The sequence below is a fragment of the Pleurodeles waltl genome, chromosome 4_1 (assembly GCF_031143425.1).
Source record: "Pleurodeles waltl isolate 20211129_DDA chromosome 4_1, aPleWal1.hap1.20221129, whole genome shotgun sequence".
NCBI lineage: Eukaryota > Metazoa > Chordata > Amphibia > Caudata > Salamandridae > Pleurodeles > Pleurodeles waltl.
The window spans coordinates 507,903,873-507,928,424 of NC_090442.1; the positions used below are offsets into that span (position 1 = coordinate 507,903,873).

General features: G+C 41.5%; 1 protein-coding gene across 12 annotated transcripts in view; it reads left to right on the forward strand.

Moving 5' to 3' along the window:
* The window catches only part of ATP2B1 (ATPase plasma membrane Ca2+ transporting 1), a 432,225-nt gene that overhangs the window by 268,819 nt on the left and 138,854 nt on the right, over positions 1-24,552 (forward strand). For all 12 annotated transcript variants that reach the window (XM_069228813.1, XM_069228808.1, XM_069228806.1 and 9 more), the window contains 4 exons: positions 5,245-5,486; positions 9,965-10,202; positions 20,224-20,403; positions 20,498-20,585. In XM_069228813.1, coding sequence (XP_069084914.1) covers positions 5,245-5,486; positions 9,965-10,202; positions 20,224-20,403; positions 20,498-20,585 — 748 coding nt within the window. The remainder of the gene's footprint in view (positions 1-5,244; positions 5,487-9,964; positions 10,203-20,223; positions 20,404-20,497; positions 20,586-24,552) is intronic.

Here is a 24,552-nt window from a genome sequence, read left to right on the forward strand (position 1 = left end):
AGGATGTAGGTCGTGCTACATTTAGGAATTCCCTGAAGGCTTTGTTAGCAAGAGGATGCTGATTAGTTTTTCCTGAACAGTGCCATTTAGTTGTTGGCAAGGGTGAAGGGTGAGACTGCAGTTGCCGTTGTTTAAGGTGAGGAGATTTCTAGGTCTGAACTTGCCTTTTGTCTTTCTCTGATTACTGCATGGCCGCACTCATCCTCCTTGACCTCTCCTCCTCATTTTTCACCATCTCCAACTCCACCCTCTGCGACAGACTGCACGACGCAGACATCAGAGACAAAGCCCTGGATTGGATCAGGTCATTCCTCACCGGAAGAACACAGAGGTTCAGACTACCGCCGTTCAAGTCTGAGCCTAAAGACACTTGCTGTAGAGTGCCCCAAGGATCATCACTAAGCCCGATGCTTTTCAACTTCTCCATGGCCCCCCTTGCCAAGATCACCAAACCACATGAGCTAACATCGTTTCCTACCCGGACGATACCCAACTGATCATCTCCCTGTCCGAGGACTCTGCTCAAGCCAAGAGGAATTTCCACAACGGGATGAGAGCAGTCATTTCCTGGATGGAGGCCAGCTGCCTCAAGCTCAACTTAGACAAGACAGAGATCCTTGTGATTGGCTCCACCCCTTCTGCCTGGAAGGACTCCTGGTGGCCCACCGCTCTGGGTAACGCCCCCATCCCCACTTACCATACTTACCATGGACGCAACCTGAGCGTCATCCTGGACTCCTCTATCGATGACCCGCCATCTCTTCGTCATGCTTCCACGCCCTTCGACTTCTGCGGAATATTCTCAAATGGATTCCCCCAACACGAGGAAGACAGTCACCCACTCACTTATCACCACTGGACTGGACTACTGCAACGCACTCTAGGCCGGCATCACCAAGAAACTTCAATCAAGACTACAAAGAGTCCAGAATGCAGCAGCCAGACTAGACTCATCCTGGACATCCCCTGAGACAGCCGCAACTCCTCCCATCTCGGAGACCTACACTGGCTCCGAGTCCACAAGCGCATCACATGCAAACTCCTGATCCACACCTGCAAGGCACAACGACTGCACAACATAATATCGGCATACCTCAACCACTGTCTCATTTCCTACGTACCCAACAGACATCTCGGTTCCTCCCAGCTCGCCCTTCCAGCCATCCCCAAGATCCGGAACAGTACAGCAGGAGGAAGATCCTTCTCCTACCTAGTAGCCCGGGTATGGAACACACTACCTCTCAAGCTCAGACACACTGCTTCACTGAAGCATTTCAGAAAGGACCTCAAGACCTGGATCTTCAACTGAGCAGCATGCCAAACATACAGCACCTTGAGACTCTATGGTTGATTAGCAGCGCTATACAAATCCTTGATTACTACTTCATGAAGACAAGTGACAGCCAGGTACCAAAACCTCATTGTGCTCATGTTGTCTATGCTGTTTCTTGGATACCACCCCAGTGCTGCCTGCTATGAGAAGCTTAACTTTACCCAAAGGCTGTGCCACAGGGCAGAATCGTGATCAGGAATAACACCCTGTATTCACAGAAGTGTTTTGGTTCTGAGCTGTTGTTCCCACCCTACCTTCTGCATGCAGAGAGATTACTCTAAAGGCGGAGCACGTTCAGGAACCCCAGATGCTCCATTTCTGCAGGTGTAGGTTCGACTGAATTAGGGCCAATTCTGCCTCAGTGGGAACTTGCTTGCTTGATAACACTTGAGCGCTGGTACACTTTCCACTTATAGAGTCAGAGTGGACACTAGAGATTCTGACTGCTAGTTACCCTGGATTGTGCCTAATGTAAATGTGGAATAGCCACTCGCTAGAGCGAAAAAGGAGTGGGACACAGGTAACGGCCTACGGAACGCCAGAGACTTGACCTAAGGTGGACTGTGCTGTTGTGTGTGAATGGTGTATTTACATTTGTGTTAATAGCAGTAAAATAAAACATGTTTATATATATATATATATATATATATATATATATATACATATATATATATATAAAAAAGTGAGTATTTGGCTGGACAATAATTTATTGCTGCTGTATGTATTTTGAGTTGTGAGCCTGTGTTCACTTGCTTACGCCTACCTTCCCCCTGAGGGAGCATGCTGTTCCTTAGAAAGGGTACATGGCAGATTTGCTCAGGGTCCATAGTAGGTCGAGCCCCAGGACATCAAGAGTAAAAGGCCCCAAATCCATGATTGGGCCCAGTAGCCCTCTGGATGTGGTTCTGACAGCAACTATTGAATGTAGAATTTGTCCCAGATGTGGGATGCTTAGACCCAATGGGGATGTTGTTCCTGATCCCAAATCATTAGAAGATGTCCTGCCTACTGGTTTTTTCCTTTTTGCGTGTGTTAGACGTCAGTCCACTGCTGGCATGGCACTGCCCCTCCAATATGTGTTTAGTTGTCAGCTAGGTGTGCTATCCTGTGGTTTCATGTGTCTTTGTAGGTAATGCAGCTGGTTTCAAAGATGATGTAGTCCTAGAGGGTTCCAGTGAATCACCTTCAGAGTTTGGCTGATGTGGTTGATTTTCTTTTCGAGCCCATAATGGGAGGTGTGCTGAGGCATGAAGGATGCGTTTCATGGGTGTTAGTGTGACATTACGCCACACTGCCTCTATCCAAGGACGATAGGATCCGTAGTGTTTCCTTCACTCTTAGTGATTACTTTTTTTTTTTTCAACAAAAAGAAAAACACACCAGAAGGTCACAGTTCCACTGTCACTGAACACATGAATTACAGATTACAGATAATGATTTTGTATTTAAGATCCAGATATGGCAACCCCTTAGGAGCAATTTTATTCTCTATTTTTAATAATTGTTGTAACTTAAATGTAAAATTCAGCGTCGATAATCACATTTGATATGTCAGTGCTGCATTTCAGCTCAATTGTATGAGTTCCTGTGCAGGTTGGTATTTGTAGAGCATGAAATTAGCTCAAGAGCATCGGGGGCTGCATTTTCAGTGTAGTGAGACTCCATTACTTCTTAGAAGTCTTACAAGCTTTGTGGATATGGATCAGTGGAGTAGCGCTAGCCGCAGAGGTGCCAAAACATTTAAGTTTGTGTTGCTTCTTTAATGACTTAAATGTCGTTGGTGCAGAAGTTAAATAGCAGTTGAGCCAGCAGCCACTCTTGCTTGACTTCTTTCTTAGGTTTCATCGGATAGTTCTCTGACTTAGTTACTTCTTCATACCTTACTATAAATGTGTGTTTGTTCTTCGTGTTCTTCTGTGTCAAGGACTAATTTGGCAAAGTGTGCTTTTTGAGGAAAAATAAATGTGGAAAAAATTGACTGCTATTTAAAAGTAACTACCTTCTTCCACAAATACATTTTGATACACTGGAAGATCAAAATTTAAAATGAAATATATATTTATGGTCTAATTCCACCATCAAATCTTGAGTAGTCGATGGTGCTTAATTTGTGTGAATGAGTCCAGAACATATTCATGAGCAGCTGGATTGAAATTGTACTGCGTTTTTAATCGAGTCTATTGCCATGGCAAGCACTAAAGGAAATATGTTGTGTTTCACAGAGAAAGGGAATACTGGGAGTTCAGTTATCATAAACTATGCAGTTCTGATTCTTAAACGGAAGAAAAGACATACAATTTAAATTACCGAAATTTACTAAATTACACACGAGACGCGAGTCATCGGTTTAAAAAACGATTCCTTGCAACGACATGCAGATATCGTGCATACCCAACGCTATGCTGCAAAGACAAAGAAGTAGGAAACATCAGAATGGTCATCAGAAATCAAGAAACATAAACACTGAAGTCCCAAATTATGCATTTAAGTAGCCCCCCACTTTTCTGAAGTAATAATAGAATCCAAGCATCTTTTGGTAAAGAAAATGAATAGGAACGGAGGCAAGGCACTGACTGAGGCAAAATGAGGCACGCCTAACTCGACTATTAGCAGCCAGGCATCTGTAGCACTTTCAAACACTTACTTTTTCAAGGTGCACACTTTAATAGGAGACATAACACGATTAGAATCATCATGTCCTCTGAAAACATTTCAGTACCTTATTATGCATACCTATTCTCATTTCAAGTCTTTATATTTCATGTTCAAAAGTCCGTTGTCTCTCATTGTTTGACTGCTCTGTAAATGTTACCACCTATGGGGATCTCGAGGGTCTGGATTTTTGGTACTGTTTGAAATCCCAAGGGCTAGATTATGATTTGAGGGAACAGCAAATCTGACATGAATTTGCAGTTGTTCTTGACAGTCAGGACTATGGCCGAACTCGAGACGAATATTTTTCATGCAGTGTGTTCAATTTACACATTTCATTTAGGGTATTTAATATAGCGTCTAGAAGTGATTTAGTTCCCAATCGCTTCTAAATAAATCTTCATTCACTTATCTGGCCAAGTTCTCTGCCGTTTGCCAACAGCTGGTTGTAGGTTGCTTATAGTAGACTGGTGAACTCCACTTAAAATTTTGAAATGCTTTCAGCCTGACTTTAGAAGTTCCCACCACTGAGTGACTTTTTCTGTTTGCAGCTTTATAACAGAGTTCTAAGGTTAAACGTTTGGAAGATGTCTGTTTGCAAGAACATATTGCAGTCTTACGTCATCGGGCATGCACAGCAGTAGGTAGTTAAAGGGCTGAAGATGTGTAAACGTGCTTCTATTTCATTATGGTAATTCGTCTAGTGGGAGTAGCACATCTGTCAGTAAAGTTTTCTACAAATGTTTTGGGCAATTTCTTCTGCAGTTATTGATGGTACGAATGGTGCCAGTTTTGACAGGATGGTCTTGTGTAGTTTTTTCTGCTTATTCTTTCTCATCTGTTCCCTTGATGCTGTGTGGTTGTGAAACAATGGCATCCAAAAAGTGAAAAATGAATACAGTTGAAACCATTACTGTCCCTCTTAAAAGGCACTGGTGTGCCTCATATATACGTGGTGGGGCAATCATAGGCGATATTGATTTAAATAATGCCCCTAGTATTAGAAGATAGGACATTTTAAAATACGTTATTGAATTTTAAGTTGACACCTTACGTATTTGGATAGGACTATGATGCAAAAGTCCTAAAGCTGTAGTGATTATGTAAAGATGTATTAGCAGTTTCCACAAAAAGGTTCTTAATGCTTTAAATGTTTTTCTAATGTTGAATGCTACTATATAGCCTTAAATATTTTCATTCTAGTTGCAGGGTTTGCTTAAGAATTTAAGAATATTCTAGATATGTTTTTACTTTTACAGCCTCCTGAAAAAGAAGGTGGTCTGCCAAGCCAAGTTGGTAATAAAACAGAATGTTCCTTGCTTGGATTTGTTCTGGACCTAAAACGGGACTATCAAGATGTAAGGAATGAAATTCCGGAGGAAACCCTTTTCAAAGTATACACGTTCAACTCTGTACGAAAATCCATGAGCACTGTATTGAAAAATTCTGACGGCAGTTACCGGATGTTCAGCAAAGGTGCCTCTGAGATCGTTCTTAAAAAGTAAGAATTATTTTTACCTTTGAACCAGAAATTTTGCAACAGTCAGATTATTTTCCTGCAGATATTTTCTCAATGTAATTCAAAAAACATTTAGCACTGTGAGTAAAATATAATGACAATTGGTATTGTCTTTTCTAAACTTTGGCATTTTTAAAATAAAGTTTAGTACAGCTGGGTAACAAGCAGTGGCTTTGCCAAGACGTCTGTCTTATACCTTGAGTGCCCCTTAAGTCACTGGTGGGTTTAAGCTCTCAGTTGGTCATCACAGATGCATTCCGTCACGTATCCTTGCACACATTCCATTCATCTAATGACTCATTCTTGTATTTACTCACGTATCCATCCACAGTAATACAAACCAAACTCAACAAGCATACGCAGGATAAAAATAATGAATAAAAGCAGAAAAAAGAAAACCTGCTGCTGTCTAAATATGGCATGCATTTGCCTCAAATTAAAATATGCACACGTCAGGAAGGAGCCACCTTCCAACATGGCTTGCACTATTTCTGCCAAAGATGTATTTGTTCTATGAAGAAGGGACGTTACCAGTGCTGTTGTCTCTTATGGAAAAACAAAGGATATATTGAATGTGCTTGCATAACTTGAACTATTAACCATGGACTGTATCACAGTAGCTGAAGTGAAATCCTTATAGGTTGAAGGAACGCACCTTGCACCATTGGGTCAATAGCCATGGCTGAAACATCAATGGAAAAAAGAAGCAAGTTTCATTCCTTGACTCCCTCGTTTTTAATCTTTTGGTAGGGAGACATCAGTTAAACATTTAGTTCATCTACACACAATTTTAATATAGGGCTGACAGCTTAAGAGGGGGAGAGCATAAATGGCAACCTAAGAGACACACACTGATCCAACTTAGGGAACCATAACTAGCAGACTGTATAACCAGTGAGCATTAGTGCTCTCATATTATTCCCAGTGCTGGATGTGGAATCCCCAGGTGAAGCATACCACACACCTTAGGTGATGGTTCATCGTTGTTTGTGAGTACTTGAGTGGAGGATAATTCATTAAGAGGTTTGTCTGTTTCTTCCAGGAGTACCCCTTTTCTTGTCTGTTTAGGGAATGTGTAGAATTCTCCTCTCATTCCCTCTTTAGTGCATCAGCCACTTATATTGTACATGTTATGTATGTGAGAGACTTGCATGATGTTCTTCCTGCTACTGCCACCTATCCTTTGATTGGTCTTTATTTTACGGATGGTTGCTGCAGTCAGTGTTGTACCTTTGTGTTGTGAATAAAGCTTGCATCCCAGCAGTTCACCCACTGATGTCCTATGGGATTTACACCTTTACCCAAACATTTGTAGAGTTCATCCACAAACGGATTATTCTGTTTCTGAATGTCTGTTTTACGCCTCACTGCTCTATTTGTAGATTTCGAGAGTGCCTCCAGTTTGGAGTGGAACCGTATTTGGAGATTTGGGGGGGGTATGGTTCATTAGTCTCAAGGCATCATTTCGATCAGTACCTCTCTGCATTTAATTATCTCGTACGTAGTTTTTGTGCGTGTCCAGTGGCATTCTGCTCAGTGACGTGATGGTGAAGGCACCACACACGTTTGGGTTTCTGATCAGCAAACCATTTAGCTGTCAGTTTCAGCTGAGCTAACAGGTAATAGCTTTCATAACCTGGTGCTCGAGGTCTTCCGCTCAAGGTGGATATCGACAGCTTGCACAGGGAACTGTCTGTGCCCTATATCATTTTTGTCAATAATGACTTCACTTAAGTAAATATTTTCTTGTGGAGTTTAAGTGGTAGTTTGGCAGCGTGGTACAGGAGGTGCGGTAATGCATTCAATATGGAGAGGGCTCCTATACACATTTCTGACAGTGGCAGTTTCTTCCAAAAGTGGATGAAATCTTGTGTTTGCATTGTTTTATTTATGTCCACCTCTAATGCACCAGAGTCCACGTTGTATATTTAGACCCCTGTATGCTTGAAGATGTGCTGTTTCCACGCTAGAGAAGGTCAGGTAAAGAGTGCTACAATCTTGGGATAGCTGAGAACATAGCCAAAAAAGGCACTGTTTACAAGCATTCCTGACATTTTGCGGAATTATTACATCTATGGCATCAAAGGCAGCAAGTCGATCTTTACATCACTATCCTAGTACATTATAAGCCCTGGCATAAAGGTGAGCTGTCTGAAGTTCTATCATTTCTTTGCGTTAATCAGTCTTTCATTTATTTTTATTTTTTCCATTCACGTAACCTTGCTGTGCAAGGTCTGCTCATGGTAAATGGCCTAGATCATAGCCTATATCAAGCTGTTTTATCAAAATCTTAATCTTACCAGTTCTAGATCCCACGGTGCATGAGTTAATGCAACAGAAGTCACGCGTTGAAGACAATAACTGAGACCAAGATCTGGAGTGCTGCATCCATGATCTACCCATAAGTCTCAGGAACTCCTCCAGCGATGCCCCTGCGGTGAGGGGCCGGCCTATTGTCTGCTTAATGTATGCGGATGATATAGTAGTGTACGACGTTACCCTAAAAGGCCTAAACCATCGCCTGGCCGCATTGAAAAACCTATTCAGAGAAGCACTTCCTGAAAATTAATACAGCCAAGTCGCAGGTGGTCTGCTTCTCTGGAAATATTCTTAGAAGAGTCGTGCCCCCTTGGGTAATGGGTCAACATAAGCTGGATCAGCAAGTATCATACCAGTTTTTAGGCAAGATTTTTTCGGCCTCAATAAAAGATTCTGATCATATACGACATAATACCAATAAGGCCCTTTCACTAGCCCAAGGCCTGTCGGCCTTTTATAAGGCAAATGGTAAGCGCCATTTTTCCCACTTCCTATCAGGTTAAGATTCCAGCAACTCTTCTATATGCAATAGAGTGTACTGAAGTATCCAAATGGGGCTTTTTGGACAAGATGGAATCCCGCATCCTGAGATGTATGGTCTCCGGTAGCCATGCAGTCTTTGGGGCTGCATTACACCTTGAATTTGGCATTAAGAACATCTTTGTGCAAGGCCTTGTGGCAGTAATAAGAAGGGCACACAATCTCATGCATAGTGAGGATTGTACACTGAGAAACCTGGCCTATAATCTGAGGGAAAAATCTGTTTTCTTTAGAAATTACATCAAAGCTATTCAACTCCTAGAGCTAGACTTGGGGCGTTGTCCTTCAAGTCCTTATGCATCATTAAAAAAAATTCTGAAGGAAGCATCTTGGTCCAAGGGTTTTTTGATGGATATGGAGGTATGTCGTAAAAGAAGAGGTCTAGAGAAGTTAACTACCTCGGTAACTATGAAAAGGGTGCAACCCTATTTGACCAGGAATTTAAACCATGGGGTGAGGCGATGTGTATCCTGCTTAGACTAAGTAGATTGCCTTTGAAAGATCTCACCTCACGGTGGGATGGCTCTACTAGTGTTTGTGATCTGTCTCAAGGAGGAGTGCAATCTCTTACTCATGTCTTATTTGTCTGTCCGGCTCTCACCGCTCCAAGGAAATTGTTGTTGAAACCCCTTTTCTTACAGCTTAATATTAGATCTCACAGAGAAGCGCTAGATTTATGTCATACCCCCCATAATGAAAGATTTTGTTACAGTATTTTTAAGTTTTTCCAATCATTTTGCAGATATTCTGAATTATTTATATTAAATAAGGAACTATTCATGTATGTATTTATCTATTTTGCCTTTCTAAGAAATGAGTATTATTTTTTTATGGAATTTTGTTTCTTCCTTTTAATGATCTTGTATCTGTATTCATGTGGACCTCTCAGGAGTTCCATAATATGATAATAAATTGAATTGAATTGAGTGCTGCATCATGGAAGATGTACTTCAGTTTTGGTTGGCCTTTTGGTTTTGGCTTATATAGAAGCAGTTTACAAAGTTAATAAAATATTTCTCAAAATATTTTGTGGTGGAGGCGTTTCCAAATAACCACCTTTGCCGTTGGTTCTTTAATGCTAAGCAGGCTTTTTTTTATGGTCGTGAATATAATGAGATTCCTTATTTTACTTACCTGTAAGAGTAATTATCCAGTAAAGGTATTATTCCCATTATCGGCTAACACTCCAGCCTCACCCTCATTGAAGGCCTAGGTCGCATCATTTGATGCATACAGCACACAATAGGCACAAGTGTTCCAATAGTGATAAAAGGCCGAAAAGTTGTAAAACATTTGAGGGCACTGTAACTTTTTCAGGGTCCTTTTTTCCTCTTTGGAATTACAAAAGAGGTGCTTCTGTAGGTTACGCCATTAATCTAGGAATGTTTTTGTTCTGTGAGAAATGTTATAAGTAAGTAATATTTACATGTTATCAAGATTGTATAAACAATTTCGGCTGGGCATGTTTTTCCATCCGGGCATGGTTTTTGTTGCCTTTTAAGGGAGTTAACATTTAATTGATAATGCACGTCTAATTATGTTGACTGACCTTGTCTTATTGCTATATATGTTTGAATGTGAATTTTCTCTTTTTTTCTCAGATGTTATAAAATCATAACTGCTGATGGTGAAGCTAAAGTTTTTAGACCAAGAGATCGCGATGATATGGCAAAAAGAGTGATTGAGCCAATGGCCAGCGAGGGACTCAGAACAATATGTCTGGCTTATAGAGATTTCCCGGTGGGAGAACATGAACCAGAGTGGGACAATGAAACTGAAATTCTCACTGGTCTTACATGTATCGCTGTTGTTGGAATCGAAGACCCGGTTAGGCCAGAGGTAACTAAGTTTGTTTTGTACAAATATATATTTTCCACATATATTTGCTCATTCCTGTGCGAGTGTATTATTATTGGTTATGTAGTTATTTGAAACGTTTTTTTGTTGTTTTTTTTGTTCTTTGAAAGTATATAGAATTGAAATTGTGTTGGAAAGAAATATTTTGCAGATTACAGCAGTTGTGCAATTTTTTTCATTTTATAATGTTTTGCATTTCTCTGACCCTACTCAAACCATTATCGAGCCTAAATACCGACTTTCGAGGCAGGGAACTTAAACCGGCTCATTTTCTAAAGGTAGTTATAACTTTGCCGAGCCATCCAATGAAGCCCGTAGTTGTATCTCCCCAGCTAACCTTTTTTTTTAACCTAAGATTTCCCATTGTTCTCCCCAAGTTGTTCAGCTTTAGAGTATTCATAGCAGTGCTTTCAATAAATCAGGTTTTGAAGAGTCTGTAATTCTGCGTGCCTCAACAATAACTTTCTTATTGCTTTGTCATATAAAATGAGTCAATATTAGCATAGTTATTAATTCTATACACCTGTGGTGTTCTCTTTACTTCTCTATTAAATGCCTGTTCCCCTGCTGTAGCTAAATTAAAATGCCCATTTAATAATATTTTAATTGTGTATCTTGCATTAAAAATATTTTTTTTCTAATACCTGGTAAGGTGTTCTTTATATGAACACCTTCCCAGGCATCAAACTGTAGTAGTTATTTTATTTACTGTAGTAAGCAGTCACTGGCTCTAGCTGGTGCTGTTAAACATCTAATCACGAGCATCAGAAGTTGCATCGGATGTAATCATGGGAGATAATGGTGTCGGTACCCTTTGTTTTTTCAGTATCTCTGGGACACAGTGTCTGAGCTACTGATTCTCCGAGTTGAATATTTTCAGAAAAAGAACTCTTAATATAATGTCAACCACTTAATTCACTGGGTTTCTAGCCCTGTCGTGGGTGCCATATGCAGATGTCAGGAGCAGTCCCTTCTATTGCAGAGCGTCCTTGGGCCTCTCTGAGAAGGATCAGTCCTTTTATTTATGTGCTTTCATACACCTAAGTGCTCGCTTTCTGGGAGTATGAAGCCATTCTCACCCTTGCCAACCTGTAGTAGAAATCATGAACACTGTAAAATGCTTCCTGTTCCTTACACAAAGAAATGGAAAGGCTCAGAGAGCATACTTCAGAAGTGGCAGAGTTCAGCATGTCCCTTTGCAGATTGTTATCTAACTGTAGGTCTTTTCGGGTCAACACCTTTTAGTAGGTTGTTGGCTATTTTTCAGAACGGCCCGGTCTTCTGCAAAGGGTTTCGCAGCATCAGCAACCTTTGATTCAGCTTAAACGTTGGCCCAGACTCTGGTAACGCCAGTATATCTTATCATATAACTGTGACAGTTCAGACTGCTCACGAATCTTCAACACTGTCCGCAGCTGCGACCGCGACGGCATTGGTTCTCGCTCTGCTGACCTCTGTTTAGGCTTCGATGATTGACACGATCTTAATCACTTGCAAGTGTCCGGGTCAATCTTTAAGGGAGTCTTCATACCTTCAAAACCGAAAAATGATGAAACATGGCATTCTCCCATAAATGCGTGAGCTTTCATGTCTGTTTCTGACTATTTCCTGCACAGTCCTCTTCCCATCGTGGGAGAGGAAGAAGGGTATACTGATGCGACTGCATTGCTCTCACCTACAAGCTGACCCTGGTTAGTTAGAAGATTTCCAAAAGGCAGAGGCTGGATGAGTCTTCTGAGGTGAGGTGTTCTCAACGTATGAGCACAAGCCCTATTTTCTGAGGGTATTCAGCATGTTGCAGAAGGCCCAGAAAACCTGTGCACTCGGAACAATAGTAATGTACCCTCCTCTTCCGATCTTTGCAGGCAAGCACACTTTGGAGACGTTATTGTGTTTAATAAGCTTTGCTTTAGTACAGTAAATAAGCTTTTTGAAAACACACTCCGCCCCACCTGAGGTAAGGTCAGTTCCTAAACAGTATAGACCTCCGTTGCATCTAGCATTCTGTTTTGATGGTACAATGGCAGAGCCCGAACTGGCTTTACAGTCTCAGTCTCCTAGTAGCCACCTGGAATTGGGGGGGAGGGATGGCTGTATGGGGGACTGCGTATTCCTTGGTTGAGTAAAAACTCACCACACACACTATGTTAAATAATCATTGCGTTTTTAGGAAACCATTTTAAAAGCTTAATGATCAGTAATAGGGATTGTCTTCCCAGCGTTCATGGTAAGACCTAGTGAGCTGAGAAATAGGTTTCTGTGTGGAATAGTGTTGTAAACTGCTTCCCATTATTGTTTGTATCACCAGCATCACTATGTGAAAGGATGAAATGCTGTAGTGAGCAATTGTGAAGCACTTGTGAATCTAAGGTGAAAGGGAAATGGATGATACATCGAATGACAGGTCAGAGGCAAACTCTGACCAAACCATGCTTTAACCAAGCCGCCGCTCCCAGTGGCTTAATGGGAATTTGGTGATGGGATTTGGTCTCAAAACGTGGAGCAAGAACCCAATCCCACCAGTGCTTTTCCACACAAGAGCTGTGCCAATCCAACAAAAACCACACTTTGCTTTCATCCAATATCTGCTTAATGCCTTTTTTAAATTTTTATTACCCGGCTTGATCATTGATTGGGAAGTGATCTAGGGGGTAGCTGTCGAAATAGCTTTTTAAATAGGATGCACGTCCTTGATGGACTGCAACAGTAAGTGAAACACTGCAGATTCCACCAGTGCTGAGAAGGGTCCATGAACACATTTTGTATGGGACTGGGTGGTATGGGACTGACACCCATCCTGCATAGGCCTCTTCCCTGTGTTTGTCTGCATTTTGCTTGTAGACAGTTTGTGCAGTTCGAAGGTTCACCTTGCAGGTTTCCTGCACTGATGGGCTGCTTTTGTGCACACTGGTCTGAAGGCTGTGCATTTTATGTTAAGCCTTTCCAACCAAGAGAAAGTTCATGGTTTGAGTAAATTGAGCATTAACAAAGTAAATGATTGCCCCAGAGTTGATCACGTTTATCTTTTAGAGTTCTGAAAAAAACGCAAAGATTTGGGAGCATTAGATGAAAAATAGGGGTTTACAGCGTAGAAGTGTGGAGGCATTTTGACTGAAAAACACTCATACCGACCCTTCTGCTTGCTGAGAAATTTTGGAGGATTTTATGCGGGAGTCGCACTGTCAGAGTTCTTCGGCTTCAGCAGTTACTCCTTCATGAAGTACTGCCTTCCCATAATACAAGACGAGGTCATTCCTAATGAGAACTCTTCTTAATCTTTTGAATGCGTGCCCCTAGTCCCTCCGTGTGCATGATTTCCTCCTTTTTAGTCTGTTGTTCGGGGAAGTGGGGAGTTGTGAACTGAAAATGAGTGCTGATGCTCTTTTGGTTTCTTTTGCTTCGATCTATGCACAGGACTGGTTGATTTCCTGCTGACGGGTTGTGATTAGGGCTCAAGGTGTGATATTAAAAAAAAAAAAAAGGAAAAAAGACCCAGATAAAGCAGAAGTTATCTTCTGGCCACCCGTTTCAACAGACCTACTAAAACAAGTTGGGGAAACAAACTGCACCTCAGATTCCTTTCGTCAGTTACTTAGTTACTACAAGTCCATACGTTTTATAGGCATGAGGTGTGTAACGTTCAGTGCAAAGTTCAATCAATAGTCTGTGATTCTGCCCTTTGGGTGTTTGCCTATCTGCTTGCATTTAGGCCTCCTACATGAGTTGCAACTATTAGTCTTGTCTAACGCCCCTGAAAACCAGCATACACCAGCAGCACTAACTTTAATAAATATCTTGGACCCTGTGAAATCCAGAGTTTGTTTACAGTCACATACTCATCCAACCAAAGGTAGGACATAATTTTCTACCTACCCGATTGTTTGCACCAGATCAACATTTTGTCCCGCCAGAATCTAGACCCTGACATCCCTGTGATGATCTGCCGCCTGAGCTTTGCTTGTAGCAGCCGCACCAGCATGCTGTTGGTGAGTGGTTGCGTTGTGCACCAGTTTAAATATTCAGCGCCTCTTTTGGCATATGCTTCCATCTGCGCTATTATCTTCTAAAGCCAAACTAATTTTCACCCATTACTAATGTGTATCCATCTTTTTGTTTATTCATGTGCCTCTACCCTTAGATGAAGTTTCCAAATCTGACACGTTTGAAGCAAATTAAATCGCGCAGACATACTTCATTTATCACATCTTCAGGTTCAACTGGGCTAAACTGCGGTTCTAATATGTTGCTAAGTCTTTGTTTCCAAGGCTTCAATGGTCTCCGGACACCAGCAGACACCATTCATTAGCATTCTGGTCAGCTGTGACTGAAAAACACATAATTGAATGAAAGAAATGTGCATTAGTGTATGGATCAGAAGAGTTCCACAGGCTCATTAAATCCTGCATAATTGATACTCATCCCCATGTATTGAAAATAATTCAGACTTTTCTTTACATATCTATACAAAGGGTTATTTATGTTGAGATTTGGAGATTCTTACGTTTGTTTAAATCTCATTAAGCCACAACAAAGCCATCTAATTAACAGATTTCAAGTAAATATATGTAAGTAACTGGGTAAATTGCAACCTTCAAAATATGCATCTTTCTGGCACATGAAATAAAACCTTTTGAGAAAATCCATGACCCCTCTGATAAATTGGGGGGGTGGGAATGCTGCAAAATCTGACATATCATTTGCTGACTTGCATTATCTTCAAGGCCATCATGCGAACATAGAGGACAACACCAGCTCAGTATATGTATTTTCTTAATAGCAAGCAAATGCTGGCCATCCAAACCATGGCATCTATTGCTTTTCCTTTTCATAAAACCGGAGACAGTGGACCATGCACAGCCTCAGATTAGCACCAGCAACTTAGTATGAAAATAAATTGATGGCACTCTTAGCCCTTGTTAAAATAGTTAATGTCAATGTCTTAAAATCTAAGAATGTAGCTAGGTGGAAGGCTCTAGATTTCATGAAAGCATCCATGTTAATGTTACTTACCCTGTAAAGACTTTACAGTTACGTCCTAGTCCTCTGGCCATCCGAAAAACGAACATCACTGTTAACATCCTAGCATCTAGAGTATTCGGGAGTTGGGATGGTCATTTGCTCCTGAGAAAGCTGAAAAGCAGTTCATGTTCCCCCAGTTAAGAAATTGAAGTGTACCCCAGTTCTGAGGAAGTGGCAGATCTGGAGGTGTGAATTCTTAGGAAGGCCTTACCTTCTTGACACAAAACTGAAGGAAAATTCAGGATGGTGACTAGAGCCGTTGTAAGGAAAAAGTGGTTGGGGTCTAGATTTTACCTAGTCTGTGCCAATTAAAGTTTTCCTCATAGAGAAAAGAGGGCAAGGTGAAAATGGGGCCATGGGTGGACATTGGCTGTACTGAGAGACCTCGAACTAAGGCTAGTAGAAGCTCAGAGAGAAATCTCAGAAAAAGCTCTGCAGGTCGTTGCTGTATACTATTATGAGATCAAGTTTGTCAAACGGGTTCAGTGTTGTATGCCTTTTAAAATCAAGTACATATAAAGTTGAAAAAGGGCAGTAGTATGTGAAATTGAGAGTGTGAAAAGTTCACAAACCTGCCCTGCTAAGACGAGATGTGAGGGCAGACAATACACTGAAATACCGGGCTGTTAAAGTAGTGGCAGTGCCCCAATAATGCCGGAATGAGGTGGCTTACAATCACTGGAAAGTATGGGGGAAGAATGGACAAATTAGCCTTTTGGAAACCAGTTCTTTATCTATTGTCCAAGGGAAATGTACATGCGGGAGGGTGATTGCTTCTGGCTCTTTTGCATTGCTAGGCAGAACTCTTTTAAAGGTCTGAGGTACCAGGCAGTTGTCAAGATCACTGAACGCTTGCGCAGTAATAGTGCTGCGCCCTTCATGCCACCACCGTATGGTTTTTCTGTTGTATGCCTTACAATCTTCTTTCCATTCACATGTTGTTATTGGGAAGAATATTGAACATGCTTTGATCTTGCATCGATTTTGCCCCTCGCAGTCTCTGGTTATTATAGATAAAGCATTTGGGTGAGACATTTTCTTGTCATTCGATTGCACCCAAAACGATAGAAGTGAAAACCTTGTACCTATTCAGTTTAGTGCAGGTTGGTACGAATATACCCATTTATGTTGTCAACAGTGCTCTGCGAGGCCTTTAGCTACCATCCCTGCCTCCACGCCACCGGCTCTCCCAACTTGGAGTTTGTGAGAAAACGTTTCGCCTTTCAGTTGAGATCACTTTTTCCATACTCTTCTCTCCCACCGCCAGGAGGTTTGCCTGTGTGTCCAGCTCATTTAAAACTTTGTCCTTAGAGGACCTCCATGCTCAGTTACTTTTTTTTTCTACAGCTGGAAAATAGTTATCATCTGTGGATCCGTATCTGGAATAGCGGACACCATTCCAGCTCTTTTTTTGTATATTCAGCCTTCAACTACTCATCGTTGTTAGTAGATTTCCTTAGTCTTATGGTCTGAAATTCCACCACACGGACCATGTTGTCCAATTGGGCTATTACTGGTTATGTTTTCTGGTTGAAATCGCATACCCTCCAAGGTGTTGCCCCACCTCGCCCTGGCTGTTCCTATTGTTCACCAGGGCAAGATTAGAAGATTATTTTTCTGGATTACCACATCCTCTGGGTCCTATGGAGGAGTCTCAGCAGGGTTCTGAATCTAAATGCATAGTCTGATTAGTGGTATAGTTTACTTTGTCTTGGCCTCAGACCATGCTTGAAATTGAAATTTTGAAGTGAAGATAATATGCATCCCAGAGTACCTATTTGCTACTGAGAAGTTCTGGCACTCTCTCGATAAATGTATTGCAGCGGTGGTGGTACATTTCGTTTCAAACTAAAGAAGTGCAAATTCTTAGTACCTAAAAGTGTCTGTCCAATTCAATCACTGTCCTGGAACCAACTGTATCAACGTCATTCAAGCCAAGATAATCCACTTCCTGGATGGAGTTTTCAAAATGGACTTTATTCAGTGCCTGTGTACCACGGTTTGCAGGGTTTTCTGGGCCCCACTGTAGTGGTTAAGGTAGTTTCCCACTGGCGTCTTGAGTTTTGTTCTACTATGGTTCTACAAATGGAGCCAGCGCAACCCTTGCCCCACTTGTTTCTCAGGATAGTGAAGTTGAAGTCACAGGCTACTCAGGGAAGTAGTTTGGGGAGCAAGAGCTCTGAGCTCAGCAATCAGCAAGAAGATGCATAAAAATCATGTCCAGCCCAGTAGTCATTGTGAAAAAAGCAAGTACTTGTTAATCTTACAGCAAAACTAAATAATGTACAGTTCAATATGTAACAATAATATCGTTTCTAAATGCTGAACTGTATCGATGGGGCATGTTCACCCTTTACCTTCCCATTGGTTGCTCCTTCCTCACTGAGTGTCTAAGGTTCTGACTATTACCATCTCAACCCATCTGTGGAATTAATAGGGTTAGGCTCTGGAGGAGTTTTCTCAAATGTTCTCACTGTTAATATGCAGCTTAGTTCATAAAGTTACTGTTCCTCAGTCTCAGTTTAACAGTCCCATCCAAACAACGTTACTAGGTGACAGATGATCATAATCACGAGCTATACCAGGGAGGTGGGACTGTAAGACTTTCCTCGTATGGGATGATGTACATTGAACATTTTCTGAAAGCATGCATGTCTACTGCTATATGAAGGGAGGCAAGATTTCTCTGTTTCCAGCCAAGATTCTAATGTGAATGCAGCAGCTCTGGCAAACCTGGATTGACATTGTTACAAGATGTCAAAATGTGTGATGATGAGACCAAAATGTATGCTAGTCTTTGCTACAGAAGGATTGTGGCTATTGAGATGTCCTTAAATACCAGACCTGACACTTAAGCTAGCATCAGATTTTTAAGTCTTGAGTAAGGAAGATTTAGTTATGACTCTGGGAGGGGGAATCAAAAATCTTACCGAGATCAATCGGGAGGGTTTCATTTATAGCAGAGGAGTGCTTTCTGCATCAGATATTCTTCAAAGAGCCATATTTACAAGAAATGTAAAGGCCATGTGACAGTATATTTTGTATGTCTTTGAAACAAAAATTACACATTGTTTGTTTTATCAGTCCTCAAATAACATTTGATGTCTACCCTTGCCTGGGTTTTTTCCCCCTTTGAGAGTTGATTCAGAAAGTGTGTAGATCAGTTTAACTGGCTAATAACTCTTTATAAAGGATTCTTATAAACCAACTAGTCTTTGGGGGTGAGTGCTTTAAACCACACCCAGTAACCATGGGGGCAGCCCATCAGTCTTGACTCTATCACAGATTTCATATTTTAGGATATAAGGCCTCCCTTTATGAAACCGGTATAGAAAGCTCTGTGAAGGACCAACAAACATATGCCCTTCAGCATAACTGGAGGCAGAATTATTGAATACGAGGCTTCACTATTTTTAACTCGCGTCATCCCCATCCAGCTGAGCTTTTGTCCAATCCTTATAGTGTTGCTTTTATGTTCACCACCATTAGTTTTCACCGCTCTTTAGTGTTATCCTTCAGAAACTTATAAGACTTATTTGTAGCTAGACAAGCATAAAAACCGGAGAACGTTTTTCCTACAGTTGGATGACATTGCACAGTATTTCATCCTCTTCAGCCTGTTTTCTTTAGCTTTGTTTCGTAATGGTTTCATAATTCTGCTGCTCAGTTTGTCTGTATGTTTAGGTCGACTGACATCTATACAGATATAGCTGCCAAGGTTTCATATTGCTGTGTGTGACATTTTCATAATTTCAGTGTTATTGTGAGTGACATTTCAACGACTCTGAGTGACATTTTCTCGCAAGCAAAATCAAGCGATGAAGACGAGGCAACCATATAAATACGTAATATAGCGAGAATCCTATAACTTCCGTTGTACACTTGCACCACCTTGTGGCCTTTGATAAATGCTACTCGGAGCTCAACTAGCAAAGTGAGAAAGTGGAACTAGAAGGTTTTTCCACTCTTCAGGGTACTGTTCTTTTGCGTGAAAATTTCAGCACTGCGATAATAAGGGGAAATGAGCGAAAATGCGTTATTCTAATGCGCGGTGCGTGGCACTTGGCAGGGCTGTACATAGTATACTGGATCTTTTATGATATGGTTCTGACTGCCTGTTGTTGGCTTCGGATTGAGGTATGAAGGCATATTTTCTATAGGGGTCTTCCTTAATCATGCGAACATATTGGAAAACCTGACACATCCAGCAAATGCTGGGCCGTTTAATTGAATTTGCCAGCTGCAGGTTCAGAGGTCTAATATACAGGAGTTCATGTTAGGAGGCACTCTACTTTTCCTTTGTTGTGACCATTATTGATTCAAAACCATCTACCCGGACATCGCTGCTCCATGGCACGGTTACAGTTTGCTTTTGCCACAGTATTTTTGTTGTCTTGCAGCTCTGCAAATAATCCACCATAAAGTTACGGAACTTGGTGTCATTAGAAGAAAAGGCAAGTTTATTGACACGAAGGTGTCTTTTTGCAACCTGGATAGCATCTTCATCACCTATGTACTTCGAGATCCATGAAAATCCGCTGCCAAAGAACAATACATTTCTTCCGTGTGGTGTGCGATCAGTTGCATTCCCGGAAGTAGCAATCCGATGTGATTCTCTTGCCCTAAGCTTGCTGCTGGGCAGTCTTCTTCCGAATTTGCTTCTGCTTGGCAATGTGTATCGTGAAGTTTGTTATCTCCAGACCAAAAGGTTTATAAATAGTTACTCAACAATGAGTTCTACACAAGTCAGCATTCTTTAGTTATCCAGACTCCCAGAGAGTAAATGGGCTAGTGCTGCTTGAAGCTTTTGGGTTGATCAGTTTTCGGGTCATTTTGTGTGCTGCCAAGGCATCTGATGAGTTTGCAACTTGTTGTGTACCAGACTGTTCTGAATGAGGAAATCTAAAATCAAGTAACCTCTTTCCCTGTGACCTATGCTTGGATGTCTGTGAAAATCAAATAATCAGCTGTTTTTGTTAAACAGGTACCAGATGCAATACGAAAATGCCAGCGTGCTGGTATTACTGTACGAATGGTCACTGGTGATAACATCAACACTGCTCGTGCAATTGCTACAAAGTGTGGAATACTGCATCCTGGGGAGGAGTTCTTGTGTGTTGAGGGCAAAGAATTTAACAGACGGATACGAAATGAAAAAGGAGAGGTACATTCATTTACTCCCTACCCTTTTTTATTATTAACATTTGTATTTTAAAGGGATAATGGGCAATGTTTTGACGTTTAAATCTTATTTACAGATTGAACAAGAACGTATAGACAAGATCTGGCCTAAACTCCGTGTCCTTGCAAGATCTTCTCCCACTGATAAACATACCCTCGTAAAAGGTATATTTAATTTTATGTTAAACGTTTTAAATATGCACCAATAACTTCAAATCCGTTTCATTTACATTTTCTGCATGAGCTTTTTTAACCTTTCTAAATTCATCACTTTTTTAAAACTTATCCAAAATACTGAAAAGAGCAAGACTAGTTTTAATCATGGATCAGTTACTCAGATTTTAGCTCACTCCCAGCCCGCTCTTTCATGGCAGTATCTTTGTTCACATTTCTGGGTTTCTGAGTTTGTCTTCATTTTTAATTAGTGGATTGTGCTTGTGGCGTACTGAATCTGCTAACTGAATCTGCTAGATTTCAGTTTGTATTTGAAGTGTCTTGCCAGCTCTTACCTAGGTTGGTACCAATTTTGAAGGATCCTTCACCTATTAATTCCTTTCCCTCTACTAAAGAGGCAATCAGTGGACATTTTGAACATGACTGAAAAGGGTGCAATGGAATAATTAGTTCCTTTAGTTAACAAGCTGTCTCAAAGTGGCAGCAACAACTGCTACACAACAAGGATGCGCAAAGGTCAGCAGTTCCAGCTGGAGAGAAGCTTTAGAGACAAGACCCTCAGTTTGAACACTGTTCTGTTTCCTTTAGAGGAGGGATTCTTATATGCCTTTTGACGTCAGTTCACCTGATGAGGTTTAGTGGAAATAGAAGTGAAATCATTTCTATTATTCCGTGTTCTTCCTTACAGGAATTTAAGTAGTTTGGGCAGTAGCGTAGCAAAACCTGCCCCGCCCCCCTGCAAAGAACATGGAGGGGCCCCCTACAGGCTCACTGAGGCGCTCTGGAGCCAGGGTACTGTGCTCAGGGTGCCTCCTGGAGCACAGAGGCCCCTCCCGCACCGCAGAGGTTGTGGGGAGCCTTTGTTACGCCACTGAGATGGGGGTTGATACATGGCTCTCTTTAATTTTTCCCTCGTGCAGAGCTCCTTCAGCGGACTTGAATATTCTGGTTTGCACCTGTTGCGTCATATGTTGTGCACCCTACTGCCATCTAGTGTTGGATCTGAAAATTGCAAATTGTTATTCTCAATGCCTTTCTCAGGAGTTGAGTGAGACTAAAATGAGTCATCCCTATATAGTCTGAAGCCTCCAATGATTTGTGACACGGTCTCCGTTTGATCACTTGCTACCTACATTATATTGAATGCTGCAGTGGACAACAAAGGACATTTCTGAGACTTTACAAAACGTTAAAACAAGCATTTGCAATACAATAGGTCTCCCATCTGCTTGAGTTAGAGCTATTGGCAGTGTGAATTCATAACTGGACTTTTCTTGCCACATAAATTGGTCAACCCTGCCTCATAATTTCGTCTTTTCCTGCCATATAATTGCAGAGGAAATAAAGCATTTCCATTTACCTTCTTCCTCTATCTGCAGCAAAAAATGAAAATGTTGACGTATAGCATCCTAATTCAATTCTGCCATGCTAATTCCAATAGAATACCACTTTCACCATCCCACCATCAGAGTTGCTGGCTGGCTAACATAATTCCCCCCAAAAGACACCAGGCCGCAACAGAGGATAAATAAACTAGAAGGGTCACCCAAACATATCAAGGGTGTTCAAACAGTCATAATGTAATAAGAATGTTAAATTGGCCTGAATCATGGTCATAATTGTAATAAGGAGAGATTATTAAAACATATACAATCATATATATAAACCTTTATCAAAAATATACTTTTGACATTAGACAGTAATGCTCAAAACCGCCACTAGAGGGCACCACAACACAAATATAATTTGTAAGAAACATGGTCATGTAACCATATTGTTAGCCCGTAGATGGCATCATCCCATGAAGAAACGGGGGAATGTAATGCAGTGTAACCATATACTTAGCCCCTAGAGTGTTTTTAGGGCTAGCAGGCCTACCACAATATTATAACATGGACTTTAAAACAAAACTTCTCCCAACCATAAAACAAAGGTTCTAGCCATGAGAAAGCTTAAAAGACACTGAATGGTGGAAGGGGTCATTATTTTCCGGATACTCGCTAACCTAGTGTAGGGACCCAGAGATGATGTAGACAGAGCATTTTGAATGTCGCCCTATTGTCCTAGGACCACCACAGGCTGAGTTATGAGCAAAAACGGTTTGTAAAAGTAATGCCCTGCAGAGCATTATGGTGAGTTTTCATGCCGCAGATATTCTAGTATGTTGACTGCAATGCTCAGTACAGCCCCTAGATAACACCACAATAAAAATAGCATTTGAAAGAACATGGTCATGTAATCATACATAAGCCCTTAGATAGCATAACCACATGAAACAAGCATTTGCAATGCAGTAGGTTTCGCATTTGTGTGAGTTAAAGGTATTGGTGTTGTAAATTACAATGTCTTTTACCAATGTGTTTTGGTTTGGAGTGTAGTGTATGTCTGCAGTAGAGAGGGCACAACAAGACCGACATTTTGGGAGTGTTTGATTGAAATTATGTATGTATACCAAAACTGAAAAGAGGGTGTTCAAGACTAAAATATGTGTATTTGCAGAACTCATAAGCTAATGTTTGGGGAAAAATGGTTTAATTTCGCAACTATATTTAAATGTATATGCAAGTGATAAATCATGCAGTGTTGGGGAGAACTATTACTAATATCATTAACTTTGTGCTAGGGGTATTGTCACTATGGCTGTTATATACACCCACGTAGACGCATTCAACTTTGGCAAATCATTTTTTGTTACTACTGGCAACCATGCCTGATGCACAGAGGTGATCTATGCAAGTTATGCAGCATATTTTGGTGATCAGTGTAATTTTGCCTTATATAATGACTGTCACAACTCCAGTATTAGTAGCTCAGGACTAGGTTCATTGAACATAAGTAGCTCTTATTACAGAAAAGGTTGGAGACCTCTGAAATAATACCTCTGATGCAAAACTGTAACCGGGAGGCTCAACAGAGCGCTTAGCAGCCAGGAAGTTGCTGACATCAATGCAGTGTTCTGAAAAGCACAGCTCACTGGCTGTTGGCTTTGCTAACTGACAGCAAGATGTACGTTAGCAGATAAAGTGACATGGTATTAAAGTATGACTTTTTTTTAAAGAAAATCATGAATTCCGCCAAAAATATCGAGATGTTACACTTGTAGGGCGAAATGGTATTGGTCATTATCCTGCCAGACAACCTCACAAACCTAAGGCTCAAACAACTGGTCACCTCACCCACACACAGCAGGACACACGCTAGATGCAATTTTCACCTCCAGCAACCACATAACATTCACACACACCACCGAACTCTACTGGACCGACCACCACTGCGTCCACTTCTCCTTCACAAAACACCACTGCCCCATCCCCCCCCAAACGACCCCAACGTTGCCGCCCACAACCTCACACAATGGATCACAACCTGCGCAGACTCTCTCACCCTTCTGAAAAGTAACACCACCACCCGCAACATCAAGACCGCCCCCTGGTTCACCACTGAACTTCAAACCAAGCGTGAATGCCGCAAGACCGAGAAAGCTTGGTGACAAGAACCCTCCACAACCAACTTCTCCACCCTCAAAACCACCATACGCAAACATCACCAACTCATTAGAACCACCAAAAGGGCTTACTACAAAGAACGCATAGATAGTAACTCACATAACAGCAAGGAACTCTTTACAGTCACGAGAGAGCTCACCAAACCCAAATCCTGCAACACCGACCCCACTCGCACACAAAAACTATGCAACTCCCTCTCCAACCACTTCCACCTCAAAATTCTAGACGTACACAACAGCTTTACACCACCTGCACCCACCATCACCACCACAGACACAACCTACAACACAGCACCCCCTCACTCCAACCTACTGCACACCTGGGCCCCTACCAACGATGAAGAAACCAAAACAACCATGAACTCCATCCACTCGGGCTCCCCCACGGACATCTTCAACAGGGCCAGCCCAATCATCGCTCCCCAGCTCCGCTCCGTAATCAACAGCTCCTTC